This window comes from Mugil cephalus, chromosome 7 (assembly GCF_022458985.1).
Source record: "Mugil cephalus isolate CIBA_MC_2020 chromosome 7, CIBA_Mcephalus_1.1, whole genome shotgun sequence".
Lineage (NCBI taxonomy): Eukaryota > Metazoa > Chordata > Actinopteri > Mugiliformes > Mugilidae > Mugil > Mugil cephalus.
This window is the reverse complement of record NC_061776.1, coordinates 15443095-15467073: the sequence shown is the minus strand read 5'-3', so window position 1 is coordinate 15467073 and position 23979 is coordinate 15443095. Positions and strand designations below refer to the sequence as shown.

Sequence of the window (23979 nt, the reverse complement as noted above, 5' to 3'; positions counted from 1 at the left end):
TAAAACTTTGTTAATGTTCTTCCCAGTGAGTTGATGAGTTGTTTTTTAAGCGTGCGTTGCTGTAACGTGTTATTCTACAGGCGGACCAGAAGGCTACTGAAGCTGACAAGGCCGTGGAAGATGCCGAAAAAACCCACAAGAGGGCGAAAGATTTGGATTCAGATATTAAAGACTTACTCAAGAAAATCCAAGGTGGGGACATAATACGAGATAATTTCACTACCAGCACTTCTGTCTTTTGTTTGACTGTCTTTTCTCTCGTGGGTTCTGCGTCAGTACTTGGTTCACTAAACATGGATGGCCTCGCTGTATACAGTATATGGTAACTTAATAACTCGACTGACTGCCTATTTCTGTGTGTTTGAAGATCTTCTGGACCAGCTGAAGAATCAAGACAGCAGAGGTGACGTTCCCAATGCGAACTTGAATAAAATGCTGGAGGACGCTAAGCGCATGGTGAAAGAAATGGAAAACAGGGACTTCACCCCTCAGAAGACAGCTGCAGAGAAAGAAGAAGACAAGGCTCAGAAATGTACGGCCTTTAGTCTTATTTTTAGTAGAAACTTCAGTTAATCCAAAGACCTTCACTGAGAACCAACCCTTCCAGACAGACATCTTCGTTGATTGCAGAAGTTAAAAGTTTCCAACATTTTTTTCCTATGTTACAGTACTAGACTACATCAAGGCGAATGTGAGCGACCAGTGCGACCAAAATGAGGCCGCAGCAGAAAGGATCCGGGGACTTCTGACTGGTTACACCGACAAGCTGAAGGACCTGGACAGGGCTCTGAAGGAGGCGGCGGACTTGGTGAAGAAAGCCAATGCTCAGAACGGTCTCAATGTGGAGTCACTGGAAGATCTGAAGGTATTAAAAAAGTAGTTAATCAGTTATGAGAAACACACATGTTGGCTGATAGTTAGCAGCATTCTGTGGAAACTAAGATCATATGTGTAGAGTTTGTTCGCATAGATTCTTATTTTTAGTATTACATCCAGATAAATTTAACAAAAGAACACACAATACAAAGTTTTGAATGTCTTGCAGGTTAGTATTGTTCACACACTAGGTCTCTAATTGGACTGGTTCATATGCTCCCTACAGAAACGAATTGAAGCTTTAAAGACAGAGCGGAAAACTGTTGAAGACCAAATGGCCATGGCGGAGGACGAGCTGCAGAAAACAGAGGATTTGTTGAAAATGCTCCAAGACAGTAAAATGGTACATTTGACAATGTTTGACAAATGTTCTTCATCTCACACTCTTATACTAATTACATTCATATATGTAGTGATTCTCAATATGAGCTAAAACATTTCAACACACTGTAGCTGGGTTACAACAACCAGCCTCATCCCTGATTTGACACCAGTGGGCGGTCAGGTCCCAACATGCCATCCACTCAGATAACGATCAGTGTTTTTGCTTGTTGCTCTGAAGTGAGGTCAGTGGTATTTCTGCGTATTATGCATTTTATTGCACCCATTCACCTGTCCTTCTCCACTGTAGGAGTACGAGCAGTTGGCAGCACAGCTGGATGGTGCCAAGACTGATTTAAACACGAAGGTGAACAACCTTTCCCAGGCAGCCGCAAAGAAAAAAACTGTGGAGGATGCAGAGGAGCACGCCAAGACGCTACAGATGCTGGCGAAGGAGCTTGAAGAGTAGGTTTACACAGTAAAGACATAAAGGCACATTAGTGGTTTTATTGACCATCTGGGTTTTGTCCGGTTCAGTGTAAATAAGCATAATCCTTCAAGGCACATGCAGTTGGTTTGTCATATTTTCTTAAAGAATGTCTTCCCATATGTTCTTGTGTATCAGTGCTGTGAAGAATGCAAGTGGACGTACTGAGGTGCGGAACGCAAAAGATGCCATCGATGCCTATATAAACATCACAAATGCTATTAAAGCTGCAGAAGCAGCTGCTAAAGAGGCCAAAGATGCTGCAGACAACGCCCTGGATGTAAGACTTAATATTTCATACATTGATTAACAATACAAATCTCTTTTTGGCATGATGTGAGGTCAGTCACTCTAACCTGGTTTTCTTTTTACCTCCTTTAAAGAATGTAAGCAAACAGAAACTCACAGAAAGAGCCAAAGACCTGAAAGAAATCGGCGATAAGCTGCTCAAGGATGCAGAGGCAGCAGAGCAAGATCTAAACGGTATCCATCCATCTTCTTAAATTGTTGTATAATAATATACTGAGAGCTCGGACACTAATTGATATTTTTCTGCAACAGACGCTGCCAAAGTTCTTACCAACCTGAAGAATCGCCTGACGAATGCAAACTCGAAGAAGGAAATTCTCGAGAAAAGCCTTCTCGATGCTGAGAACCAGTTAAATGACATTAAGAGAGGTAGAGCATTTTTAGGGTTCGTGTTAAAAGTGTTAAAATCACATTCACATCTACTGGAGCTGTCTAGACTAACTGCTCTTTAATTGGTGTTTCCCAACCAGATGATATTGGGGACATGATCGATGAGGCCAAGAGGAAGGCATCTGCCGCTAATGAGACAGCCAAGGACACTAAGAGCAAACTCGACGCCATCAAAGACGAACTTGCCAAGATCAATGTCTCACCTTCGGACTCTAACCTAACCGATGTTCTGAACGACGTTGACCAGTCATGTGAGATTACGAAAAAACTGCCTTATGGCGCTGAGCATTTTTCTTTCTGCATACTTCACAGCACAGAATCACATTTTTGTCAAATAGAAAATAATAACATAATTTGGTTTCTTACACCCATCTTCAATTTCCAGTGAAGAATTTGCTGAACACCATCCCATCTCTGAAAGATAAGCTCTCCGAGGTGGAGAACCTGACCTCGCAGTTCTCGCCTGCTAACAACATTTCTGAGAACATCAGGAAGATCAAAGAGCTCATTGAACAGGCCAGGGGCGCAGCGAACATGGTGAGGCCCAGCTCCGTAAACACATCCTTCACATCTGCTCCATCAAACTCCCCTGAACCCTGTGTAATGAGTGCGGTTTAACTTCCTCCTCTTTCCTCCAGATTGCCATCCCCATGAACTTTGGGGGCGAAGGTCACGTCGAGCTGCGTCCCCCGAAGAGTCTCGACGACCTGAGAGCGTACACAGCCCTGTCTCTGTTGCTGCAGAGACGTCCAGGGAGAGGAGATGGGCAACGCAGACGCAGGCAGACCTCAAGCAACGGAGACATGTTTGTGTTGTACCTTGGCAACAGAGATGTAAGTAAATCTAAATGCACTTAAACATTTATTTTTTGTGTGCTATGCTGCTTGACTGCAAATTTTACATAAACATGTATGCATTGTCTTGCAGTCTACTAAATACATAGGCATGGTTTTGAGGAAATACAGACTGTACGCCATGTACAACCTCAGAGGAACTGAGTATGAGATACGATCAGAGGAGATCACTCCATCAAGGACATCTCAGCCGGCGACGTTTGATCAAATAGACCTACAAAGGTAAAATCACCACTTCCATTCTTGTTCACTGTCAGTGTTTCAAATTGAAAAAAAGGAAATTTGTGAGTAATTTGGACTCTTTTTCCCATCTCATGTTTTAGAATTTACCAAGATGCAGAACTGATCTTTACTAGAGACGTAACCTCGACCGCTCCTGGTGCGCCAGTTAAAAGTGTCAACCAAGGAACCCAGACCCAAAATCTGCTGGACCTCACTGCTAATGACACTGTTTTCTATGTTGGAGGCTACCCCGGCGACTTCGTTGTAAGCCACACGGAATTATGAAAAGACTACCATTTGTCAGACAAGCATTGGTTTCATTAATGCCTTTCACTGTTTTGCACCTCACAGCCACCACCTTCACTCCGGCTGCCCAAGTACACGGGCTGCATTGAGTTCGCCTCCGTCAGTGACAATGTCACCAGTCTCTACAATTTCCAAACAGCAGAGAAGATCAATACTGAGGAACCGTGCAAGAGGTACATCATAGCAGGAATCCTGTTGAAAGTAATAATGCGTCAGATGATGAATTTAAACTAAATCATTTTTTCACTAAGAGATTGTGATCTTATTTGAAACAGGCTTGCATTTAGTCAGTTCATTGTATTGAATTGTTTGTTTTAAAAACTAGTTTTTGAAGTTGCAGTTTCCTTTACCTGTAACTTTAGACTGAAAATACATTAGCATTGAATCTAGGTAGGTAAGTAAGTAGGTAGGTAGTTAGGTTGGTAGATAGGTAGCTAGATAGCTATGTAGGTAGCTATGTAGGTAGCTATGTAGTAGCTAGGTATACTTTATGGTACAGTTCAAACAGGATTGACATCCACGCATATTTCATATTCAGTGTTTGTCCCCTCCCTCCTCTGTAACTTTGCCACAGTTTTAATATGGGTTTCATGCCTGTTTACACAGTAATAGCCCAGTACTTTTTTGACTGACCCTCCGTTCCATTCAGGTATGTGCCTCCCGTGGACGCAGACTTCTATCAAGGCAGTGGATACGGCAAAGTGGTTATAGAAAACCCGAAAAAAAAAACTCACTCCCTCAGTTTGAATGTCTACACTCGTTCAAAGAATGGTCTGCTCCTATATTTTGGAAGTGAGGTAAATTATTGTTTGCACTACTGCTTTATACATATTACATTGAAACCAAGTGAAACTTGTTTGTGCAAGTAGGTACGCCTTTTGCAAGAATTTGATTATTGTTTTTCCTTTCTGACATAGGATGACAACTACTTCTATGTGACTTTGGAGAAGGGTGTGATCTTTCTACACAGTAATTTGTTTGAAGTACCAGTTTCATCTACCGAGCCGATAACCTTGGTAAGAAGCTTTCATTTATTTTATTTATTTATTTTTCAGTCACCTATATCCTTCTCTGACAATTTCTATTAAAAAAAATATTTATTCACCTCCATCTTTCTCCTTTTACCTCCTCAAAGGACAACACAGAAATACTAATTATTATCAAATCAAATGAGGTCATAGTCCGTGTGTCCAGTCGAGGAGTAGCAACAGCCGACCTTACATATGACTTCACAGAACTGAAAGAATTCTATGTCGCCGGTGCCCCAGATGACATACGGCAAAGGTGTGTGTTGTTGTTGTTCAGTAGTGCCAAGTGCGTGTTGTAAGAGAGGCCATCATCATCCTTTTCCCACTCTTACTCTGACTGTAACTTGACTTGTTTTGCTCCCCTTACAGATACAACATCACCATACAGCCATTCAAAGGATGTATGAGGAATGTGAAGCTGGATGGCACCTTTATGTCTATCACTGAAAAAGTGGGGGTCAGCAGAGGTTGTCCACGGGATAATATGGTATGACCTTAACATCATTATTAGCTTTCATAGAAATCAGAGTTAAGTTTTTGTGCCGAATAATGAACGGTGATCTTTTTGTCCTCTCAGATTTCTCGGCAAGCGGAGTTCAGCTCGGGGAGCTCCCTCTCAGCCACCCTCGCGGGCTTCAATCTGGACAATGACGTTACTGTTTCCCTCGGATTCAAGAGCACAGAGAATCAGGGTCTCATTTTGCAGAACAAACAGTCGGTCAGTGTTTATATCAGTTTTGATTTGCCATTTGATTTCGTGACTACGACCACTGAGATCAGATTTGTGTGACGGCATTCAAAAAACCCTTCGTGGTTGTTCTGTTTTCCAGACCAACGGGATCAGTCTGGCGCTGCAAGATGGCCACGCGATCCTCAAGCTCAGCAACAAGCTGTGGAAATCCAACAAGCAGTACAATGATGGGCAGTGGCACTACTTGACTGCAACCAGAAGGGGTGCAAGGTACGGAGGAAGCATTGATTTTACATTCACACTTTGAACAGACTGCTGTGACTGACATGTAGTAGTTACATGTTACTTAGAAGTAACTACTACATGTAAATGGGCTCATGTAAGCCATGTACTACACTACTATGGGGAATAACAACCCAGTAAGTCTTAATAATTAAATAACAGTTTAGTGTGTGACATGCCACATGACAATATACATAAAGTGGCTGGTGCAACCCCTGATTTGAACAGTATTTGAACAGAACTCTATGGACCTGTACAAAAAACTAATAGGATTGATGTTTTAGTGCATTAACCATGTATATTACATCAGATCTTTTTATTTAAAGCACAAGAAAGCCATTGGCTTGGAATATCTCTGTATTATGTTGAAGGGATTATGAAATATTGTCCAACCAAATGCACTGCCGTATCTGTGTTGATGTATAAAAACTACTCTGATGATGATTTCTTTCAGGATTCAACTTATCATTGATGATGAAGATGAAGGTCAGGAGCAGAGTGGCAGCGGAGCCGTACCTGACACAGCGGGAACCCTGACTCTGGGGAATGGGAACTTCGAAGGCTGCGTTTCCAACCTCTACACGAGACGGTAATATCTCCTGCAGGGCACAGCTGCTTTATTAAAAGAAAAAAAAAATATCTCAAGATGTGAGATTATGTGAAACTTATTGTTGTATGACTGTTATTTGTTTATTTACTGATTTATTTATTCCGTTCGCAGGCCACAAAATCTGTACAAGCCAGAGGACTTCTACTCCTTCACTGATAAAGGAGATGTCCTGCTGGATGTGTGCACTGCTCACAGTCCTCTTCAGCAAATGCTAGACCGCAGCCCTAGGAAGGTGAGGGATTTCTTTCATGTGCATGTGTAAAATAGTTATATGGTTAATTCTATATTTCTAAAGCATTGGCATAAAAAAAAAAACTGATTTTCTAAGTTACTGGAGCAATACCACTTTTTTTTCTTTTTGTTCATGGTAAAACATTTAAAACTAGCATGTGCATCATTAACGTGTGGAGACTGAAGTAAGTCACACTCAGCTTTCTCTTTCTCTTCTGCAACTTCCTCCGACTTCACTTTGTTGACAATGTCGCTGCCTCATTTCCAGAGATGAAGAAGAAGGAGCCCTAAGACCTGCTGACGCTGACGAGAGTCTAATATCGGTGTGCGCCACCATGTCCTGTAGCTCATTCAGTCGGAGTGTACTACAATAAAAATGTGCATGAGTTCTTCAATAATTGCAAAAATGTATTCCCTTTCAACGGATTTGTGTATTTAATTAACAATTAATTACAAACGTGTGAGTAACAACTTTGTCATGTCTCTTTTCTTACTTCCATGTAACTCTCTAACAGTCATTCACAAGCACGCTCCCTCTGACTCACATTTATTAGACAATCATGCTTGGTTGTTGAATGATAGTAACAACGTTAAAATTACTAATAATGTTCCTTATCCGTATCTCCTTTCACCTTTATGTGATATCCAATAAACAATAAAGGATCTGCATGTGAGTTTCTCAACATTTTATTCCCCGTTATTTTTATCCATTAGCTGATAATGGACACGAAGCCACCTCCAAATTGTATATTTGTAAATTTGATTTAAAATACCAAACGGGAACACTTCCTGTTTGTGATATTTGACCTTGTTTGTGTGTAATTCTGGGCCTCACAAATAAAAAAAATCATCTAACAAATCTTCCATCTCTTGAAACTGAGAGTTGTGCCCCAGCAGTACCTTTGAGAAATATGGCTCAACACTTTAATAACTGATTGGTGTAACCTCGGAGAATTAATGAGACCTCTCTCTTGTTAGAGCTTACAGTGTTTTGGTATCATTGATCATCAAGTTTCTCTTAGAAAGCATGAACTCTTCATCGTTTCTTCTAATCACAGTAGCCCTTGCATGCTCATCATCACTACAAAAATACACTATTTTAAGTTTGGAGCCATCTGTTCTCCATCAGCTTTTGACCCACGATACATTTCCTGAATAATCACTTCTTAGCTGCTGTATGAGTTCACCGAACAACCATGAGCTGACACCACAGGCTGGACTTATTGGACACGTATTATGGGAGAAAGACAGAGTTTGGGAGAAATAGTGCACGAAAATCAATTCACCCGTGATGCATGCGGGTCTCATATTTAACTAAGTGAAAAATAAATACCTAGAAAGTTGATTTTAACCTCTGAGCTGACCCTCATCCATTATTTATATTCCAAGACCTTATCAAAATGTCAGTTTACACGGAGTAAATCTCCTTTATCACAGAACGCGTGCCTAATTGAAATCACTGCAATGTGCTACCCACTGTGCCGCTGGAAGAAACTGACCATCAGTCAGGAGCCAAATATTATTATTATTACTGAGTAGTGGAAGCTGATAAGAGGTTGTTCAGAACTACACCTCAATCGGTTGTATTTATGTTCTGCAGCACAGCAGAAGCCAAAACTCATGCATTCCTTTTTGATTAGTCTTGATTAGATTTATTTGGCAACCACCAAGCTGCCTGGTTCGTTATTTTTGTTTTTTTCTGAGCAACCAAAAATACGTTACTGGTTCTAGTTTTACAAATGGTAAAGTTTGCCGGTTTGTGTAACATGATGATGATTAACTGCATATACACCAATCAGGCATAACATTATGACTAATACTTACCACACTTATGCTGTTTAGGTCTCCCTTGTGCCTCCAAAACAGTTGTGACCCATCAGAGAGTGGACATGGACCTTCTGAGGTTGTCCTGTGGTGTCTGGCAACAGAATGTTGTTAGTGGGGGCCTTTGGGTCCTATGGGTTGAGGGGAGGGGTCTCTGTGGATCAGGCCTGTTCCGGTTCATCCCACAGATACTTGATCAGTTTGGGATCTAGAAAACTTGGAGGTCAGGTCAACACCTTGTGCAGCTTTTCGTGTTTTTGAGTTGTTCCCAAACTGTTTGTGTGTGTCTGTTTCTGTGTCAGGCTGCATCCTGCTGGTGATGGCTGCTGCCATCAAGGAGTGTCACTGATATAGGGTGGGAGGGCCTGGTCTGGTCTAACTAGGGGGTACTATGTAACATGGGTGTCTAAGTAACATCCACATGAATACCAGGTCAGTGGTCATAATGTTGTGTCTGATCAGTGTAGTACACCTTCAGGTCTGGACCCTTTAGAAGTTTAGAATTTACGCATTTCAGAATTTTTATAGAAAAAATAACCAGATTGTGAAGAGATTGTTGTCTGGACCATCCATTTATTTGATGCACAATACAGCCCAGTATTCATACTTGTGGGAAAATGGAGATTCTCACTCAGAAGCCTTTGTTTCACTTTCCCGACTGTAATAATATTTTTTTTTTCCCACAACACCCATCGCTGGATCCCATCCAGAGGGTAAAGGAGCTGTGGACCGCTGGTAGTGATTCAAGAGCCAAGTTTTGCTCAGCAGTTCTGTTGTCTGTGTGTGTTTTAGGATGCTTTGACACATGTCAGAAACAAGAACACATCACCATGTGCGTTGCCAGATGTGGTTCCACATGCTTATCGCATGGGAGGGCCTGTCAGCAGCCTGAGCTACGTCCTTCCTCTACAGGTCCTTCAGCCCAGGTGAGGCGTCCGACGCACAAATACCCATGCATGCTTGAGACCTCTAACTGTGAGATTTGCCATTTTGATAAAGTTTTCTCTTGCTCGTCCCCAGACCCCACTTCTCTCTCGATGTCAGGACTCGATCTCCTGAAGGCCTGCTGTTCTTTGCTGCAACCAGAGGAGGGCGGTCTCATCTTGCTTTATACATGTCCAAGGGCAGGATCAGGCTGTCTGTAGGCAAACAGAAGGAGATCTTCAACCGAGAGAAGTATAATGATGGAAAGTGGCACTCGGTCAGTGTGGATTTGTACATCCCAAACGCATATTTTAACCTACATTGAAGCCCAAGCTTACATATGATAAGTGCTATCACTGAATTAATGTGTGAATATGTTGTCTGTAGATCATATTCAGCTTGGAGAAGAAGAAATTCAGATTGGTAGTAGATGGGATCAAAGCTCAGGATGGTCAGCTGACAAATCCTGAATTGACATCCATGCAGCACTTCATGTCCCCTGTGTACCTGGGCAGCGTCCCAGAATCCCTTCACAAAGAGTTAAAGGTGAATAAATGAGACAATTCCCTCAAGTAACTCTGCTTACAAAGCATGGTGCCTATACGTTATTTTGACTGTGTTTTGGTTTTGCTTTCAGTTAAAGGGCCTTCCAAAGCAAAGCGTGCCTGGCTGTGTACGCAATTTTAAAATGAACGGCGCACCGATGTCAAATCCAGCCACAAACCACGGTGCTGGTCCCTGCTTCGAGAGGCCGACACAAAGAGGGGCTTATTTCTCAGGGAATGGAGCACATGTCATTGTCAGTGAGTACATGGTAGCATCACGACGACACCACCCACACAACGGAAAAAACATCAGGGCGCCGTTACCTGCTGAAATGTTCTTGAATGAAAAACTGCAGAGACTTACAAGTATTCCATTATTTACAGTATGTATTTGTGTATTTTGTTAAATTTGTTGCACGTTAGTGATGTAAAACCACTCAGAAGGAAAAACTGTATCATTTTTGCCTCATTATCCTGCGATGCTGTCCACTGAGTAAAACACGTTCTGAAATTAACACTGAAATTAATTAGAATTAGTTAATTAACCGGCACGTCTCCATAATTAAATATTAGAGAGTCCTTTCAAGGACACTTTCTCTGAAATTAATTGCATATTAGTAAGAAACTATGAGACCCATTAAAAGAAGTATTTTTGATGTGTTCATTTTATGGGCGTCCTCCCATTGGTCATACAGTCTAAATTATATATATAATTATTTTTTTCTATGCCAACAATGACAACCAACTGTTATGACACTTATTTTCTGTATTCTCAGACGACTCCTTTGTTGTGGGCTCCACCTTTGAGCTGCTGTTTAATATTCGTCCACGGAATCTGACTGGACTCCTGCTTCATGTTGGGGATTCCACCAGGACCCACTATCTCAGCATCTACATGCTCAGTGGGGAGGTGAGTCCACGTGTCTGTTTGCTATAAGCTCAGGGTAGTAGTTTCAACATAGCACTAAAAACTTGTAGACCTGAAATAACAAGCAGCTCGTTTCTCTGAGATTAAAACCAATGCGTTTGGACTTGCTCGATTTGCAGGTGGTGGCACAGGTGAACAACGGAAAAGGAGAATTCAAGGTGTCGGTGAAGCCTACCTTGCCGAAAGCATCTTTATGTGATGGGATTTTCCATAAAATTTCAGGTAAAATGTCAATGACGTATCATGGACTGTTATCAAGACCTGATTTAATAAATAAATTTGCATAAAATCACTGTCCTTCTGCCCTCTAGTAATCAAGAGGAAAAATGTTGTGCAACTCTATGTGGACACACTGGACAATTACAAGATTGGACCACAGTCTTCCACTACCACTTTGACCAAAGACCCACTGTATGTGGGTGGCATTCCTGGTAAGTAATTTGAGATACACTAATCTTATTTCAATATTACATCACAATGACGATAGAGGCAGAACTGCTCAAAAGCAAGCAGAGCTCCCCCTGGTGTCTAGCTGCAGTATAGGTCATAAGCTCCACCCCTTTCACATTAGTGTATGGGACTTTCAGCAAACTAAAACACTAAAATACACGTAAAATATGTCTCTTTGTCTTTTTTCATGAATGATTTCTGTAATTTTAGGGACTAAATATAATGTTGATCCATGTTCAAGTGTAAATTATTTGGATAAGATTTTAGTTAGTTATTTGTTGCTATAGAAACAGGATGTGACATAATGACCACTACCAGTTGCCATGACAACCGCTCTGTAAAGCGGTCCCAGAGAGTTGTAAAAAAACCAAAACCAAACGCTATGTATAATTCAACAGCTTTTGTAACCATTTGAGGTAGCACAGAGCGTAGTATTAATTAAACAAAAACACTGTGAGTCTGGCAGAAGTGTGGCCAGACCATCATATGGGGTCATCATCATCGTGGCTCCGTATGGCTGTACTTCTGGACCGTACTGCACAGACTCTGGTTCCAAAGTCACAAGATGGCGCCACTCGTATCTTCGGGAAAATAGCATCAGTTTGGCCAATGAAAGGAAGCGGGGACGCTTTGTCCATATTTATATACAGTCTATGGTAGAAACATGACTGACTGTGTTTAAGATGGCCTTCTCGCATGTACGTGTGAATGGCTCACTTGTAAGTTACAAAAGTAGGAAAATTCTCACTAACAAAGTGTGATGGTAAACATATATTATTTCATACAGTAAACTAACAGTATACGGTTTCTTTGCATATGCCTTTTTAATTCATAGTGGGAAATGGTTTACAAATCAGTCAACAATTCGTCTTTCTCTTGCAGAGACATTTATGGAAGAGATCCTCCCCGTCACATCGTCCTTTGTGGGATGCATCCAGGACATGAGGATCAACGGTGACCCGGTCTCCTTCGAAAGGCCGTCACGCGTGTTTGGTCCAGTCAACCTCAAAGAGTGTCCGGACTGAACGGACCTATCTCGTTGCATCATCATTGAACAAACCTTGGGACCATGTCCTCCGCCAACTATGTGCAATCTGTTACCAAGACAGAGAATGTGTTCGTGTGTAAGGATGCATGAATGTCTGTATGAGTGTCTGTTTCAGTGTGTGCGTGAATGGGAATGAAACATAGAGATATGAGCAGCAGCTTACATAATGTCTGTTGCTCCGTTAAACATTTCTGTATTTATTTTAAGATAGACTAATGTATATTGCGACACTAATTCATGAATGCACATTCTGATATCTGATCGATACAGCCTGATGTGTTGATGCTCTGATTCTCCGTCGACAATCAAATGCTACTGAATATTCTAGTGATTGGTCAGGGCTGCATTAGGGGCATGCCAGCACTTTAAGAGAACTTTTGCTTTTTGTGATGGTGCTGTAATTGAGATCAATCTCAAGATCATTATTGGTTGATTTTTCCTTTTTCGTTTTGTTTGTTGGACTTACAGTAAGATTTTGTGCTAGAATCATTACGTTTACACCTGCGGTGCTCGGTTCAGTGACATTTCAGGGCTTGCCGATCTATCCTACAGCTATATCCATATGCTAACACGTGTTCACCTTTTTCCCATATCTTTGTTCTGAGTTAATTTTTCATTTTGCATTCCTGTTACATGAGGATGTCCTGTATTAGTAACCAGTCTCATAATTCTGTTCAGTCATGTATGGGACCATTACTATAAAGTTGAAAGTAACGTAACAAAAATCAAAATGTATTTTAAATTCACCAGCAAGTGTTTACTTTCCTGCTTTGTATATGTTTGGCAAAGTTGATATATTATATATTGATATGAAAAAATGCATTATAATTGGACACAAATATAAACTCATTCCTCTCTTGTGACCACTAATTTGTAGCCTGTCCAGTTAATGTTCTTTACAGGTACCTGTCAGGCATAAAGAGGCCTATTTTGACCTATCTTTGATAAAACAAACACGATTTTTAATTTTAATTGTGCTCAGTAACATCTGTAAGCTGACTCGTGTGAGTAGGCATGTGTAATTTTTACACAGGTCTTGCTTTTTAGAGGAAAGTGTGATTCATAATCATTTACTATGTTCAAAGATGGTATATAATGTAGAAGTGTGTGGTTCCCAATGAGGACACTGAAGTCAGAATAGTTTTTGAAGTTATTTGTATTTTCAAATGACATCTGGAGATGCTTTTAGAATCACATCCTTTGAATATGACTATTTTTAATAAACATATATTAAACTAATGGATAAAACAAAGGAAGTGACAGTCTTTCTAGCAAAAAAATAATGTATATAGCGGAGGCTTTAATGAACCGCTAAGGCTATGACGTGGGGGGATAGAAAAATAAATACATGGAGTTGTTAAATTGATTTATAAAATCTAAAAGTTAATATTGATTGTACGGTATTTGGGTTTATTGGAGTAGTTCAGGCTCTTTGTTTTAGGTATTAAGACGACCACGCCCACTCTGATGCTGCCTTCACAGACGTTTTATTTATGTGTATACATTGAGAATCATGCAAAGTGGTGCAAAAAAGCGTTACACAAAATCATAACAATTGCGATTGAAAATGGGGAGAGATTTATTGAATCACAATATTGATCAATGATGAACATAAGATATGAAAGAAAGACAAAAAATAGTTTGTCCTAAGCTCAATAAGTGAAGTATCTCGGTAGTAGAAATTAAATTTAAAAAAGTAATGTAAGACGAATGTTTAAAACATAATCTGTTTATGTCTTTTTTTTCCAATAATCTTAACGTCGTTTTGTGTAAGTGATTTGCCGTAGCAGGTCAAGTGTTTTGAGTAGTTCATGCCTAATCTAATCGGAAGCGTAGTAGTTCCGTTGGTCCTTAAAGGCAGCACACTTCCTGTCTCCACGGGAACAAACCAACAGTCAGGCGGCAGAATACGGAAGAGCTAGCGGCTAGCTTTCTGGCTAGCTATGTGGACCTGCCCACTAGTCCCCTCACTGAGGAATTTAGATATGACTACTCAAAACTGCGCCACTAGTTGAGACCGTTGTGACTGTAATTGAACTAACCAGACATACACCTAACATCCCCTTCACTCCTCCTCTGGTATCGGATATCTTAATGGCGGAACCGACAGAACCAGCGGCGGGCGGCGTGCAGGAGGAGGAGGTGGAAGAGAAGACGGACCGTATCAACGACGCAGAGCTGGCTCTGAAAGGAATCAACATGCTCCTCAACAATGGATTCAAGGAGAGCGATGAGCTGTTCAAGACTTACAGGTCTGTCTGTATGTCTCTCTGTGTGTGGTGTGCACTTCAAAGACAACCGTCAGTTTCAGTTTGTGTTTATAGTCTGCCCCCTGAATAGTCAACTGATGGAGAATTTCTAAACTTGTGATCAATGGAAAAACCTCAAACCTGTAAAGTGCATATAATATGTTTATTATCTTATAAATGTTAACACCAGCATCCCCTGTCACGCTCCCCCCCCCTAGTGTAACACCATCTGATCTGGTCACAAGCATGTTGATTTCACAGTACCACTGTTATTTATAAACGTGCTTCAGGAATAAATATAACTTTAACTCGACGGGCAGGGTTTCTCCTGTTTAAACATCTCGAGCAAACACCCAGGATAGGACTTGAGATGAGCCGCCACTTTGAATGGTAATGTTGATCTTACAGTGGCAAGTTGCTGCACTGACAGTGTTCAGTGTAAATGATGAGCAGGTGTTTAAAAAGAGTGCTTGCTCAACAGGTCCTTATTCCTGTTGTGCTACCAGTCAGCTATCTTTGAGTTCCTAATACAAGCTGGTTAGAAATGTGTCAGCTAGTTTCACTTGTCTGGGTTGGTTTTGAAATAAGCAAACAATTGCCAGATATAATTTAGGCTCCAAATGTAAAGTTGAACCTGTAACTTATCCTTGAACCAAGTCTTTCCCGTCACCCTGTAGGTTACCCCTAACCCGGTGTGTGTGATACTAAAATTGGACTAAATTAAACATTTACCATACAAAAATAAATAAATTTTGTTCTTTGTTTTTTTTGCATGTGAATCATTAAACCCTAGAAAAGCTTAGATTTGCTGTACACCGCGCACCTTTTTTGGTTGCGGGATTTCATATACATCCGTCAGTCGTGGCGTTGACATTATGAGAGGAGCTGATTAGCTCGAGGAAGGTTTTGCTTTCATCCTGAATGTTGATGCCACAGAAGGGCATACCCTATGTGTCCTGACCCCCTCCCGGTGAAACGCTTAAATGTCACCTCGCCTTCTAATTGCGTTTAGCGCCAGGTGTCTTCCTGTTTTGTGCGGCGACGTGCGCTCATCAACCGAGAACATGCGTGTGGCTGGTGGCGTCGGCTGCTGCTGCAGTCAGGTCCATCCGTCCATCACTTTTCTATCATCCACGCTTCTCCCTGGAGGGTCGCGGCTGGAGACGGTCACACTGGGCGAGAGAGTGGGGTCACCCTGGACAGGTCGCCAGTGTATGACAGAGCGAATACATGCGCATTTTCAGCCAATTCAGAACTACCAACCAACCCACATTCATTTTATTTGAATTATGTTGCGTCATGTGTGTTGGATTGTGCCTAGAATCCATGTAGGCAATGACTGCCTGAATCCTCACTGACACAATGAAAGAGGAGGTTTCCTATTTTGTGATGTTTTGCCAGGCAGCTACATCCAGTTGCTGTTTGTTCGTGGGTCCTTCTATGTTTAGTTTTGTTTTCAGGAAGTTGAGATCTTGCAAACAACTCCAGAACTTTTGTGTGCTTAACTAACGAAGAAATGTTCCCCTGTCTGTCTGTCTATTAAACAGCTTGTGATTGCCCAATTACTTTTGGGTTCCTGAAAATAGGGACTGTGCATAAAGTGTTTAAATGAATAGCCTAAATCACAAAAAAAAACGTGTCGGTGTCCAAAAATGCACAGACCTAAGTGTGTCTGTGCTGCCTGATACCACCACATTCCTTCTGAGTCAAATTGTTTTGGTTTGCCGGTCACCATGCGCCTGGACTTGTTCATGTTTCACAGTTAATCATTACAGTGCTGGATGCACGAAACAAGATGAACATGTATTTATTTATTCATTTTTATCCTCCTGATCTGTTGCCGGTTCGTACAGCGTGTCCCTTGCTGACATGTCACTTATCTTCTGTTTCAGGAGCCAAAGTCCTTTGATGAGTTTTGGGGCCAGTTTTGTGAGTTTCCTGGTGAGTAGTGGAGCCGAAAGCTATTTTTACTCTAAGAAGTGTTGAATTTGTAGAGCAGGGTGTTAGCGTTGTGTTGACGTTTAAAGCCAGCATTATTGTTTTCCTTTATCTGGCGCAAATGAAGATAAATAGCTAACTCTGAGTCTTCTTGAATCATGATTTGCGTTGATATTTATATTATACATTTTCACTTGAATTTGTTTTAACATTGACACTTTTGTCCAAAGCAACATATATTTGGTGCACTTACACTTAACAGAAACAAGAAATTGAAGTGAAACCCTCTGAAAACTGAAAGCAAGTGCTTAAGTTATGTTTTCTGTAACTCCTTGAGGTAATTTATACAAGTTACACACAAATGTTCACTCTGAATCAAGGGTGAACTCAAGAACTTGGTGGTTAAAGGCAGTTTTGCTGCAGAAACAAGGAAGCATTTGTAAGCGTGAATGTTTATTTGCTGGTGTGTCGGCGTCGTTTCGTAATTGTTATAGTGTTTGGAGCTAAGCTGTTAGAATTGGAGCTCTCGAAAACCCACGTTGGCTCAGAATCACGCATCTGGCTTCAGTTCGTCCCCCTGCCAAGATGGCGACCTCGCCGAGCTTCGTAAAACCTCTGGGTGATGTGACGGTGATGGTCCATTTTCACATATACTCAATAGCTTTGGTCAAAGATCAATGTGAACTTAGACAACACATTTTTGTCCTCCTGAATTTATACTTTGTATACAGTTGTCCTCCAAGAGAAAAACACTCTTCAGTCTCTTTTCTGGCTTTTATTCATTTGCATAACTCGGGAATAGAATGGGAGATTATAACCACATTTCGTATGTGATAACTGAACTGGTGACACATTTTGTATTTCCAGAGGGCGGGTGAATGTATAAATGTAGGTTCTTTGCAACAACATCCAGACTGTGTAATTGTGCCGTGTCTGCGACTTTGTTTTCTATGCAAATCAGTTTCATTGACAAACAGTGAGCAGCTTGACTGATTGCTGGAGGCTCACAACTGCCAGGCAGTGATTCATTTTTGTAAGAAGCTTTAATAATTTCTTTAAGAACAGTCTTTAACCACGTGTTAATACTAAAACTAAAAGAAACATGAACAGCTGAGCTTGACAGTTCCCACTGGTCGTCGTTGACCACAGTTTTCGTGGCTGTCACAAGTTTGACTGGATACGCTTTTTATTTTAAATAAAACAGAACCACATATTTAAAAACTATCCCTTTCCTGTTGGTGGCAGTTCCTCGCCGTTTATTGTCTGTCATTGCCTTCAGGAGGTAACGCTGACAGTGACTGACGGTAATACTTGTTTAACGAGTCCTTAATGACTTTATGTCATGTGAATACTGTCTTCCGTCTTCGGCGTTGTGACATTATACTGAGAAAGTACCTTCTGAAAGCTCATCCATTAACAACCTGTGTACTGTGTATTATTTTACTTCATTGGTCAACAATGAAAATTGCCATTGTACATTTTTTCTAATCTGCATGTGAATGTTGCGTTGTAAAACTCATAAAAAAAATAACATGGAGAATACAACTATTTTGTTATTCCATTTATCGATATATCTACTTGTCCTTCATTTGCTTTTTGCAATTTTTTTAAACAAATGTGTAGATGCGACTGCATGCTAATCTTTGGAGGACGTCATGCTTTTGAACAGATGATGTTTTCATTAATGCTGTTTATGAGCAGATCCTACCTAATAGTTCAAGCGTTTTCCCTTCACAACATAGTTACAAGCTCCTAAAAGACTCTTTTTCTTTACTTTCTGGAGTCTACAGTTAATCCAACACGTAATCCAGGTTAAGGCTGTTTGTTTGACTTTTAAAACCCGTGGATCAGCCGTGTTCAGTTTGGGGAAAAGTTTCACATAAATAATGGAGAGCTGGTTCTTTTCATAGAACGCCATGATGACGTTCGAAGAGGAGAAAATGCAGATGGCGTTCGAGGACCTCAAAGCGACGGAGAGGCTGTGTGAAAGCGAGAACGCTGGCGTTATTGAAGCCATTAAAAACAAGATCAAGCGTAGCGTGAGTAAACTTTTTCCCACTTGGTTTAATAGAACGAATGTGGTGCGTTATGTCCCGGTTTGCCTGTCGGCGTTCTGTCTTCTGTCTGAAAGTGGATGGCATTTGTGTGGGCAGACGGACTCCCAGAGGTCAGGGGTTGCGGCGGTGGACCGACTCCAGAGGCAGATCATCATTGCAGACTGCCAGGTTTACCTTGCAGTCCTGTCTTTCATCAAACAAGAGCTGTCCGGTGAGGGCACTCTTGGTATTTGCGTCAGAACCAAATGATGAAAAAGCAAAAGGATTGCCTGTTTGACTGACCTCCGCTTCAAATCTCTTCCAGCTTATATAAAAGGAGGCTGGATCCTCCGTAAAGCCTGGAAGATGTACAACAAATGTTACAGCGACATCACGCACCTACAAGAGGGCAGTAAAAAGAAGACCACAGCAAAACAATCTCTGTCTTCGTCCTCAACCCCCGACTCGTCCGACCACGGTCGCTCCTCCTCGCCCGGGCCGGGTCCGTCCCAGAGACCTGACGGCATCAGCCCAGAGGCTCTGGATCGGCTCAAAGGCTCAGTCAGCTTCGGCTACGGCCTTTTCCACCTCTGCATCTCGATGGTGCCGCCACACCTCCTGAAGATCGTCAACCTGCTGGGCTTCCCCGGAGATCGCCTCCAAGGCCTGTCAGCGCTCACGTACGCGAGCGAAAGTAAGGACATGAAGGCCCCCTTAGCTACGTGAGTGAGTGTGTTTGTGTATCCGTGTTCTGGTTGTTACCGAAAGAAAAATGATGTGTTTAATTCAGTCGTAAACTGTGTAACAAGGTGTGAACAGCTGCAGCGGCGGATGACTCAGGCTGCTGCAGCATAGTTCGCCCGACCGAAACCCGCTCTCATATTGAATCCTCTATTTATAGAATTCCCTGGCAACCATGAAACAAAACGTCTTTGGTTATGTCCGCCAGATTAGCCGATTAGCCACAACATTAAAACCACTGACAGGTGAAGTAAACTACACTCACCGTCTTGTGACAATACAAAGTTCTGCTGGGCAACTTTTGGACCTGGCATTTGTGTGGATGGTTTAGACATGTACCACCCACGTAGACCAGACCAGGCACCCCCACCCCATAGCAATGACACTCCTTGATGGCAGCAGCCATCCCCAACAGGATGCGGGCTGATGCAGGCTGACACAGACACACGCAAAAACGATTTAGGGCCGACTCAAAAAAAAAAACGATGTGCTGCGAAGTCTGATCCACAGAGATCACTCCCCTCAACCCATAGCACCCAGCCCCCCCTCAACTAACAACATCCTGTTGCCAGATACCACAGGACACCCTCGGAAGGGTCACAACTGTTTTGGAGACACAAGGGAGACCTACACAATAGTAGGCCATAATGTTGTGGCTGATCGGTGTATACCCATCTACAATGTAGCTTCATTCTGCTGTAGACGTCAGATCCTCTTAATGTTACCGTGTCGGAATATAACATATCCTTATTTTATGCGAGATGTTACAAGTTGAAAACGTACCGCGTGCCCACTCATTTTGGCCCGTTTCCTCACAGCCTGGCCCTCTTGTGGTACCACACGGTGGTGCAGCCCTTCTTTGCTCTGGATGGCTCAGACACACAGACCGGCCTGAGCGAAGCCAAAGCCATCCTTCAACAAAGGGAGGCCACCTATCCAAACTCCTCCCTCTTCACGTTTTTCAAAGGCAGAGTTCAGCGCCTTGAGGTAAAGACATGTGACAAATAAGCCTCGGTATCTACAGCTTCTCCTGACTGGGGAAAGCTCCTCGTTGTTTCTATGTAACTCACGCAACAAAGTTCCTCTTTCTAGTGCCAGATCAGTAGTGCCTTGACGTCCTTCGGTGATGCCTTAGCTCTGGCCTCTGAGCAGAGGGAGATTCAGCACGTGTGTTTATATGAAATAGGTACAGATTACCTTCTCAGATTAAAAGCACCCTGCCCCGTGCTAGTCTGCATCATAATCTCTGACTGTTGAATGTTTCAGGCTGGTGCAGCATGATCGAAATGAACTACGGAGATGCCTACAGAGCGTTCGAGCGACTGAAGAATGAATCTCGCTGGTCCCAGTGCTATTACGCCTATTTAACTGGAGGTATACGCACTGCAGGAGAATGAGGTTTTAAAGTGTTTTCAGGGGCTTTGCCCTGGCTCCTAACCCATATTCTAATTTGTGCGGTGTAGTGTGCCAAGGAGCTGCAGGTGATCTGGAGGGCGCCGTTACCGTTCTGCAGGAGGTTCAAAAGCTTTTCAAACGCAAGAACAATCAGATAGAGCTGTTTTCCATGAAGAGGGTGAGTATCCAGCCGAGTATCCTCTGAAAACATTCGGTGGACAGTGCAACAGAAAAACAAAACAAAAAAAACACAAATTTTGTTTTTGATCAGTCCGAGAAGCTCAGGAGCCCCAGTGTGTCCAAAGAGCTGTGCGTCCTGTCTGTGATTGAGATTCTGTATCTGTGGAAGGCTCTGGCCAACTGCTCCGCTGCCAAGCTGCAAACAATGGCTCAAGGTACTCTACCCGAAATGTGTCACGTGAATCGTGGATAATTATTAGTAGTAGTAGTAGTTTTTTTTTTTTTTTTGTAATCCTGTTTCCTTGCTGCCTCCTTGAGCATAAAACAAGGTGTGTTGTTTTTGTAGTCTTGCAGGGGATTAATGATGCCTCTAGTACAGGCCTGAAAAACCTGCTCCTTGGTGCCATCAACAAATGTCTCCTTAATACCAAAGATGCCATTCAGGTACTCACATGTCTGGTTAAAAACACATTATGATGGGTAGAAACTATTTTTCATTGATTCATGTCCCTCTTACCAATTAATTTTTCAACAGTATTTCCAACTGGCTGCAAGGGACGAAGTGGGTCGTCTGACCAGCTCTTACGTGCAGCCCTACTCCTGCTATGAACTGGGCTGTGTGCTGCTCAACTCTCCAGAGGCAAGCGTTTTTTTTTTTATGTGTTTGTGTGATGGAGAGTGTCTCTTATCTGGCACAGAAGTCACAGTCTAAATATTTAATTCCATCTTTTTTTCCAGTCTGCAGCGAGGGGCCGGATGCTGATGCTTCAGGCCAAGGTAAAGTATCATTTGTTACTCGTAGTTTAGAGAGATTTGGTCTTTCTTCACAGCAGCTCATAAACTTGAAGAAGTTGAAAGCAAGTTTGATTACTGGTAGTTCTTAAGAGACCTCGGAGATGAAAGCTAATTAGCAGAGCGTTCTGTCTTTTTGGAATTTCTGCCATTTTTTGACACGAGGCTTGTAAGGGTTTCCGGGTTGTGCTCATTCTGTCTCACTGCTGAGATCAGAGACCATTACTGCCTGATGAGGTGGCAGCACACCCGGTGGAGGTGTTGCAAGGTTATTGCTCGACTCTCCCTTGAAGTCAGGGAACTTGGTGTCGAGGGAACAGGAGCCAGAGGAGGTTCGATGGCATCGCAGGAGCTCGGGTATTATCAGCCGTCCGTGCTAAGGATGTTGGCTGGATCTGAGTGAACTAACGGACTGTCATTATCGCACCCAACCACCTGGTAAAGACACGAAGACGAGAAGAAGAAACGTACGTTGAGCATAACAATAGCAAAGGTGTCCACTTTAAGAAGGGGGTTGCTCAGTCATGATCTGTTGGGGAAACAGTATGACAGTGGGGGTTGGCTTGTTAAAGCTATGCCATGTTTCTATTGTTATTTTTAGCACAGAATGGCACACCACATGCCCACACTGAGTAGCCTGCCCCAAAGTGTCAGAATAGGCTTTGAACATCTTCTGCAATAACCAAAAAAAAAAAAAAAAAAAAGTTTCAAAAGTCTACTTCCGCTTGTGTCTTCACAAGTTCAGAAAATGCTCCCATGAGCACAACTTGAGCCAGGCTGGGGGTGTCTGACGCAGCAGCATGGACTTCGTTAGTGGATTGGCAGCAAACATCGACAGCAGATCACAGATCTCACTCTCCGTGCTGTAGTCATCTCTGCACGACTGAGCAGATGCACCAGTGTTTGACAGGATCACAGGAGGGGCGGAGCAGTTGGCTGCCTGCTCCTCATAACTGATTGACCAGCGAGTGCTTTCATTGGTCTGCGCTGACTGCAGTGCACAAACAAAATAAAAATTCCTTTTTAATGGCTGTTTTTGTCTCTCTTTGTGGGCGGCACAGGAGGACTATGCTGGCTACGACTTTGAGAACCGACTCCATGTTCGCATTCACTCTGCTCTCGGCTCGGGGAGAGGTGCAGCCCAGCCGTGATGTTTAACGCGCACGTCGTAAAGTACAGCAGGAAGCATGTTTGAAAAGGCTGCCACATCATTCTGGACACTAGCGTTTCACGGTATGGTTTCAATTAGTGTTTATTTTGAAATCCTGAGCCAATGCATCATTTAAAACAAAGTCATAATCGTTTAATGAAGAAAGTTACTGAAGGTTTTATTGATCGGTTACTGATCTGCAATGTAAAACACGTTCAACAAATTATTTTGATTTTTTTTTTTTTATCGTTTACAAGGGTCGTTTTAAAACCTGATGACAGTGAAGTCAGGTGAAAATCTATAAACTGCGTAAAAGGCACCAGGCATGTTAGTTCCAAAGAGGTTTTAAAAGCCAGGTTAAGTTCATTAATACAAAGTGTTAACTGTTAGAGCAATTAAAAGGAATGAGTCTGGGTCTTTGATGAGCTGATGTTCTTTACCACCTCAGTGTTGGTTGTACACTTTGACGTTTGTGCTGCAGAGACTTTGCTAATCCATAGGCATGAGCATTAGTCGGTGATTTGTTTTAGCACAGTCCCTTTTATAAAAGGAGAATTGTTTTTATCTGTATAAATATGTCTTGCATACAAGTTTTAATAAATGTGCAAATATTGTTCCACTCTGAGTGGCATACATGCACAGTGCTACCCCTCTGCTGTAAACTGGTTTTACTTTATATTTGTAATAATAAAAATATTGGGAAATAGTACACTGACTTATTGTCTGATTAAATATTGAAATAAGGCGAATGTGGTGTAAACTGAACAGGCATAACATTATGACCACCTTTCTTATATTGTGTAGGTCTCCATAGTGCCTCATCAGAGAATGTTGTTAGTGGGGGGCTTTGGATTGAGGGGAGGGGCCTCTGTGGATCATCCCACAGATACTTGATCAGTTTGGGATCTAGTGAATTTGGAGGCCAGGTCAACACCTTGTACTGTTCATGTTTTTTGAGATGTTCCTAAACCGTTTGTGTGTCCTCACATGTAACAATCAGGTCCAAAAGTTTCCCAGCAGAACATTGTAATGTCACAGGATGATCAATGTTATTGACTTCTCCTGTCAGTGGTTTTAATGCCGTGTCTGATCGGTGTAAGATATAGCCAGAGTCTGAAAGGTGAAGCCAATGCCAATGACCGGCCAAATGTCATCACTGTCTCAAAATAAAG

General features: G+C 42.1%; 2 protein-coding genes across 3 annotated transcripts in view; both read left to right on the top strand.

Moving 5' to 3' along the window:
* LOC125010405 (laminin subunit alpha-3-like) overlaps nucleotides 1-13298 on the top strand; it is a 49720-nt gene extending 36422 nt beyond the window's left edge. Inside the window, exons 48-77 of one of the 2 annotated variants that reach the window (XM_047588997.1) lie at nucleotides 81-192; nucleotides 368-532; nucleotides 669-865; nucleotides 1103-1219; nucleotides 1508-1662; nucleotides 1823-1964; nucleotides 2068-2167; nucleotides 2246-2362; nucleotides 2464-2634; nucleotides 2769-2920; nucleotides 3022-3216; nucleotides 3311-3459; nucleotides 3561-3723; nucleotides 3811-3938; nucleotides 4415-4562; nucleotides 4683-4781; nucleotides 4901-5049; nucleotides 5163-5280; nucleotides 5371-5511; nucleotides 5624-5754; nucleotides 6221-6355; nucleotides 6488-6608; nucleotides 9224-9357; nucleotides 9452-9632; nucleotides 9743-9901; nucleotides 9993-10158; nucleotides 10677-10810; nucleotides 10948-11050; nucleotides 11140-11259; nucleotides 12161-13298. In XM_047588997.1, coding sequence (XP_047444953.1) covers nucleotides 81-192; nucleotides 368-532; nucleotides 669-865; nucleotides 1103-1219; nucleotides 1508-1662; nucleotides 1823-1964; nucleotides 2068-2167; nucleotides 2246-2362; nucleotides 2464-2634; nucleotides 2769-2920; nucleotides 3022-3216; nucleotides 3311-3459; nucleotides 3561-3723; nucleotides 3811-3938; nucleotides 4415-4562; nucleotides 4683-4781; nucleotides 4901-5049; nucleotides 5163-5280; nucleotides 5371-5511; nucleotides 5624-5754; nucleotides 6221-6355; nucleotides 6488-6608; nucleotides 9224-9357; nucleotides 9452-9632; nucleotides 9743-9901; nucleotides 9993-10158; nucleotides 10677-10810; nucleotides 10948-11050; nucleotides 11140-11259; nucleotides 12161-12303 — 4245 coding nt within the window. In that variant the 3' untranslated portion in view covers nucleotides 12304-13298. Of the gene's footprint in view, nucleotides 1-80; nucleotides 193-367; nucleotides 533-668; nucleotides 866-1102; nucleotides 1220-1507; nucleotides 1663-1822; nucleotides 1965-2067; nucleotides 2168-2245; nucleotides 2363-2463; nucleotides 2635-2768; nucleotides 2921-3021; nucleotides 3217-3310; nucleotides 3460-3560; nucleotides 3724-3810; nucleotides 3939-4414; nucleotides 4563-4682; nucleotides 4782-4900; nucleotides 5050-5162; nucleotides 5281-5370; nucleotides 5512-5623; nucleotides 5755-6220; nucleotides 6356-6487; nucleotides 6609-6875; nucleotides 7282-9223; nucleotides 9358-9451; nucleotides 9633-9742; nucleotides 9902-9992; nucleotides 10159-10676; nucleotides 10811-10947; nucleotides 11051-11139; nucleotides 11260-12160 lie in introns of those variants that run through there. The other variant, XM_047588998.1, reaches the window with a different exon arrangement.
* Nucleotides 13299-14187: 889 nt separating this feature from the next.
* On the top strand, nucleotides 14188-23516 carry LOC125011445 (tetratricopeptide repeat protein 39C-like). The gene is made up of 14 exons (XM_047590666.1): nucleotides 14188-14578; nucleotides 16468-16516; nucleotides 18424-18552; nucleotides 18667-18781; nucleotides 18875-19271; nucleotides 20109-20277; nucleotides 20383-20476; nucleotides 20557-20664; nucleotides 20754-20863; nucleotides 20957-21080; nucleotides 21212-21309; nucleotides 21401-21505; nucleotides 21604-21642; nucleotides 22719-23516. Exons 1-14 carry the CDS (start codon nucleotides 14421-14423, stop codon nucleotides 22806-22808), a joined length of 1785 nt encoding a protein of 594 aa, XP_047446622.1. The 5' UTR covers nucleotides 14188-14420; the 3' UTR covers nucleotides 22809-23516.
* The last annotated feature ends 463 nt before the right edge of the window (nucleotides 23517-23979 follow it).

What these genes read in the sequence shown, in the direction of transcription:
- LOC125011445 (XM_047590666.1), top strand. Translation starts at nt 14,421, where the DNA reads ATGGCGGAACCGACAGAACCAGCGGCGGGCGGCGTGCAGGAGGAGGAG. An exon ending in GCAGAGTTCAGCGCCTTGAG is followed by an intron (nt 20,278 to 20,382) that starts GTAAAGACATGT and finishes TCCTCTTTCTAG; the next exon opens with TGCCAGATCAGTAGTGCCTT. An exon ending in ATACCAAAGATGCCATTCAG is followed by an intron (nt 21,310 to 21,400) that starts GTACTCACATGT and finishes ATTTTTCAACAG; the next exon opens with TATTTCCAACTGGCTGCAAG.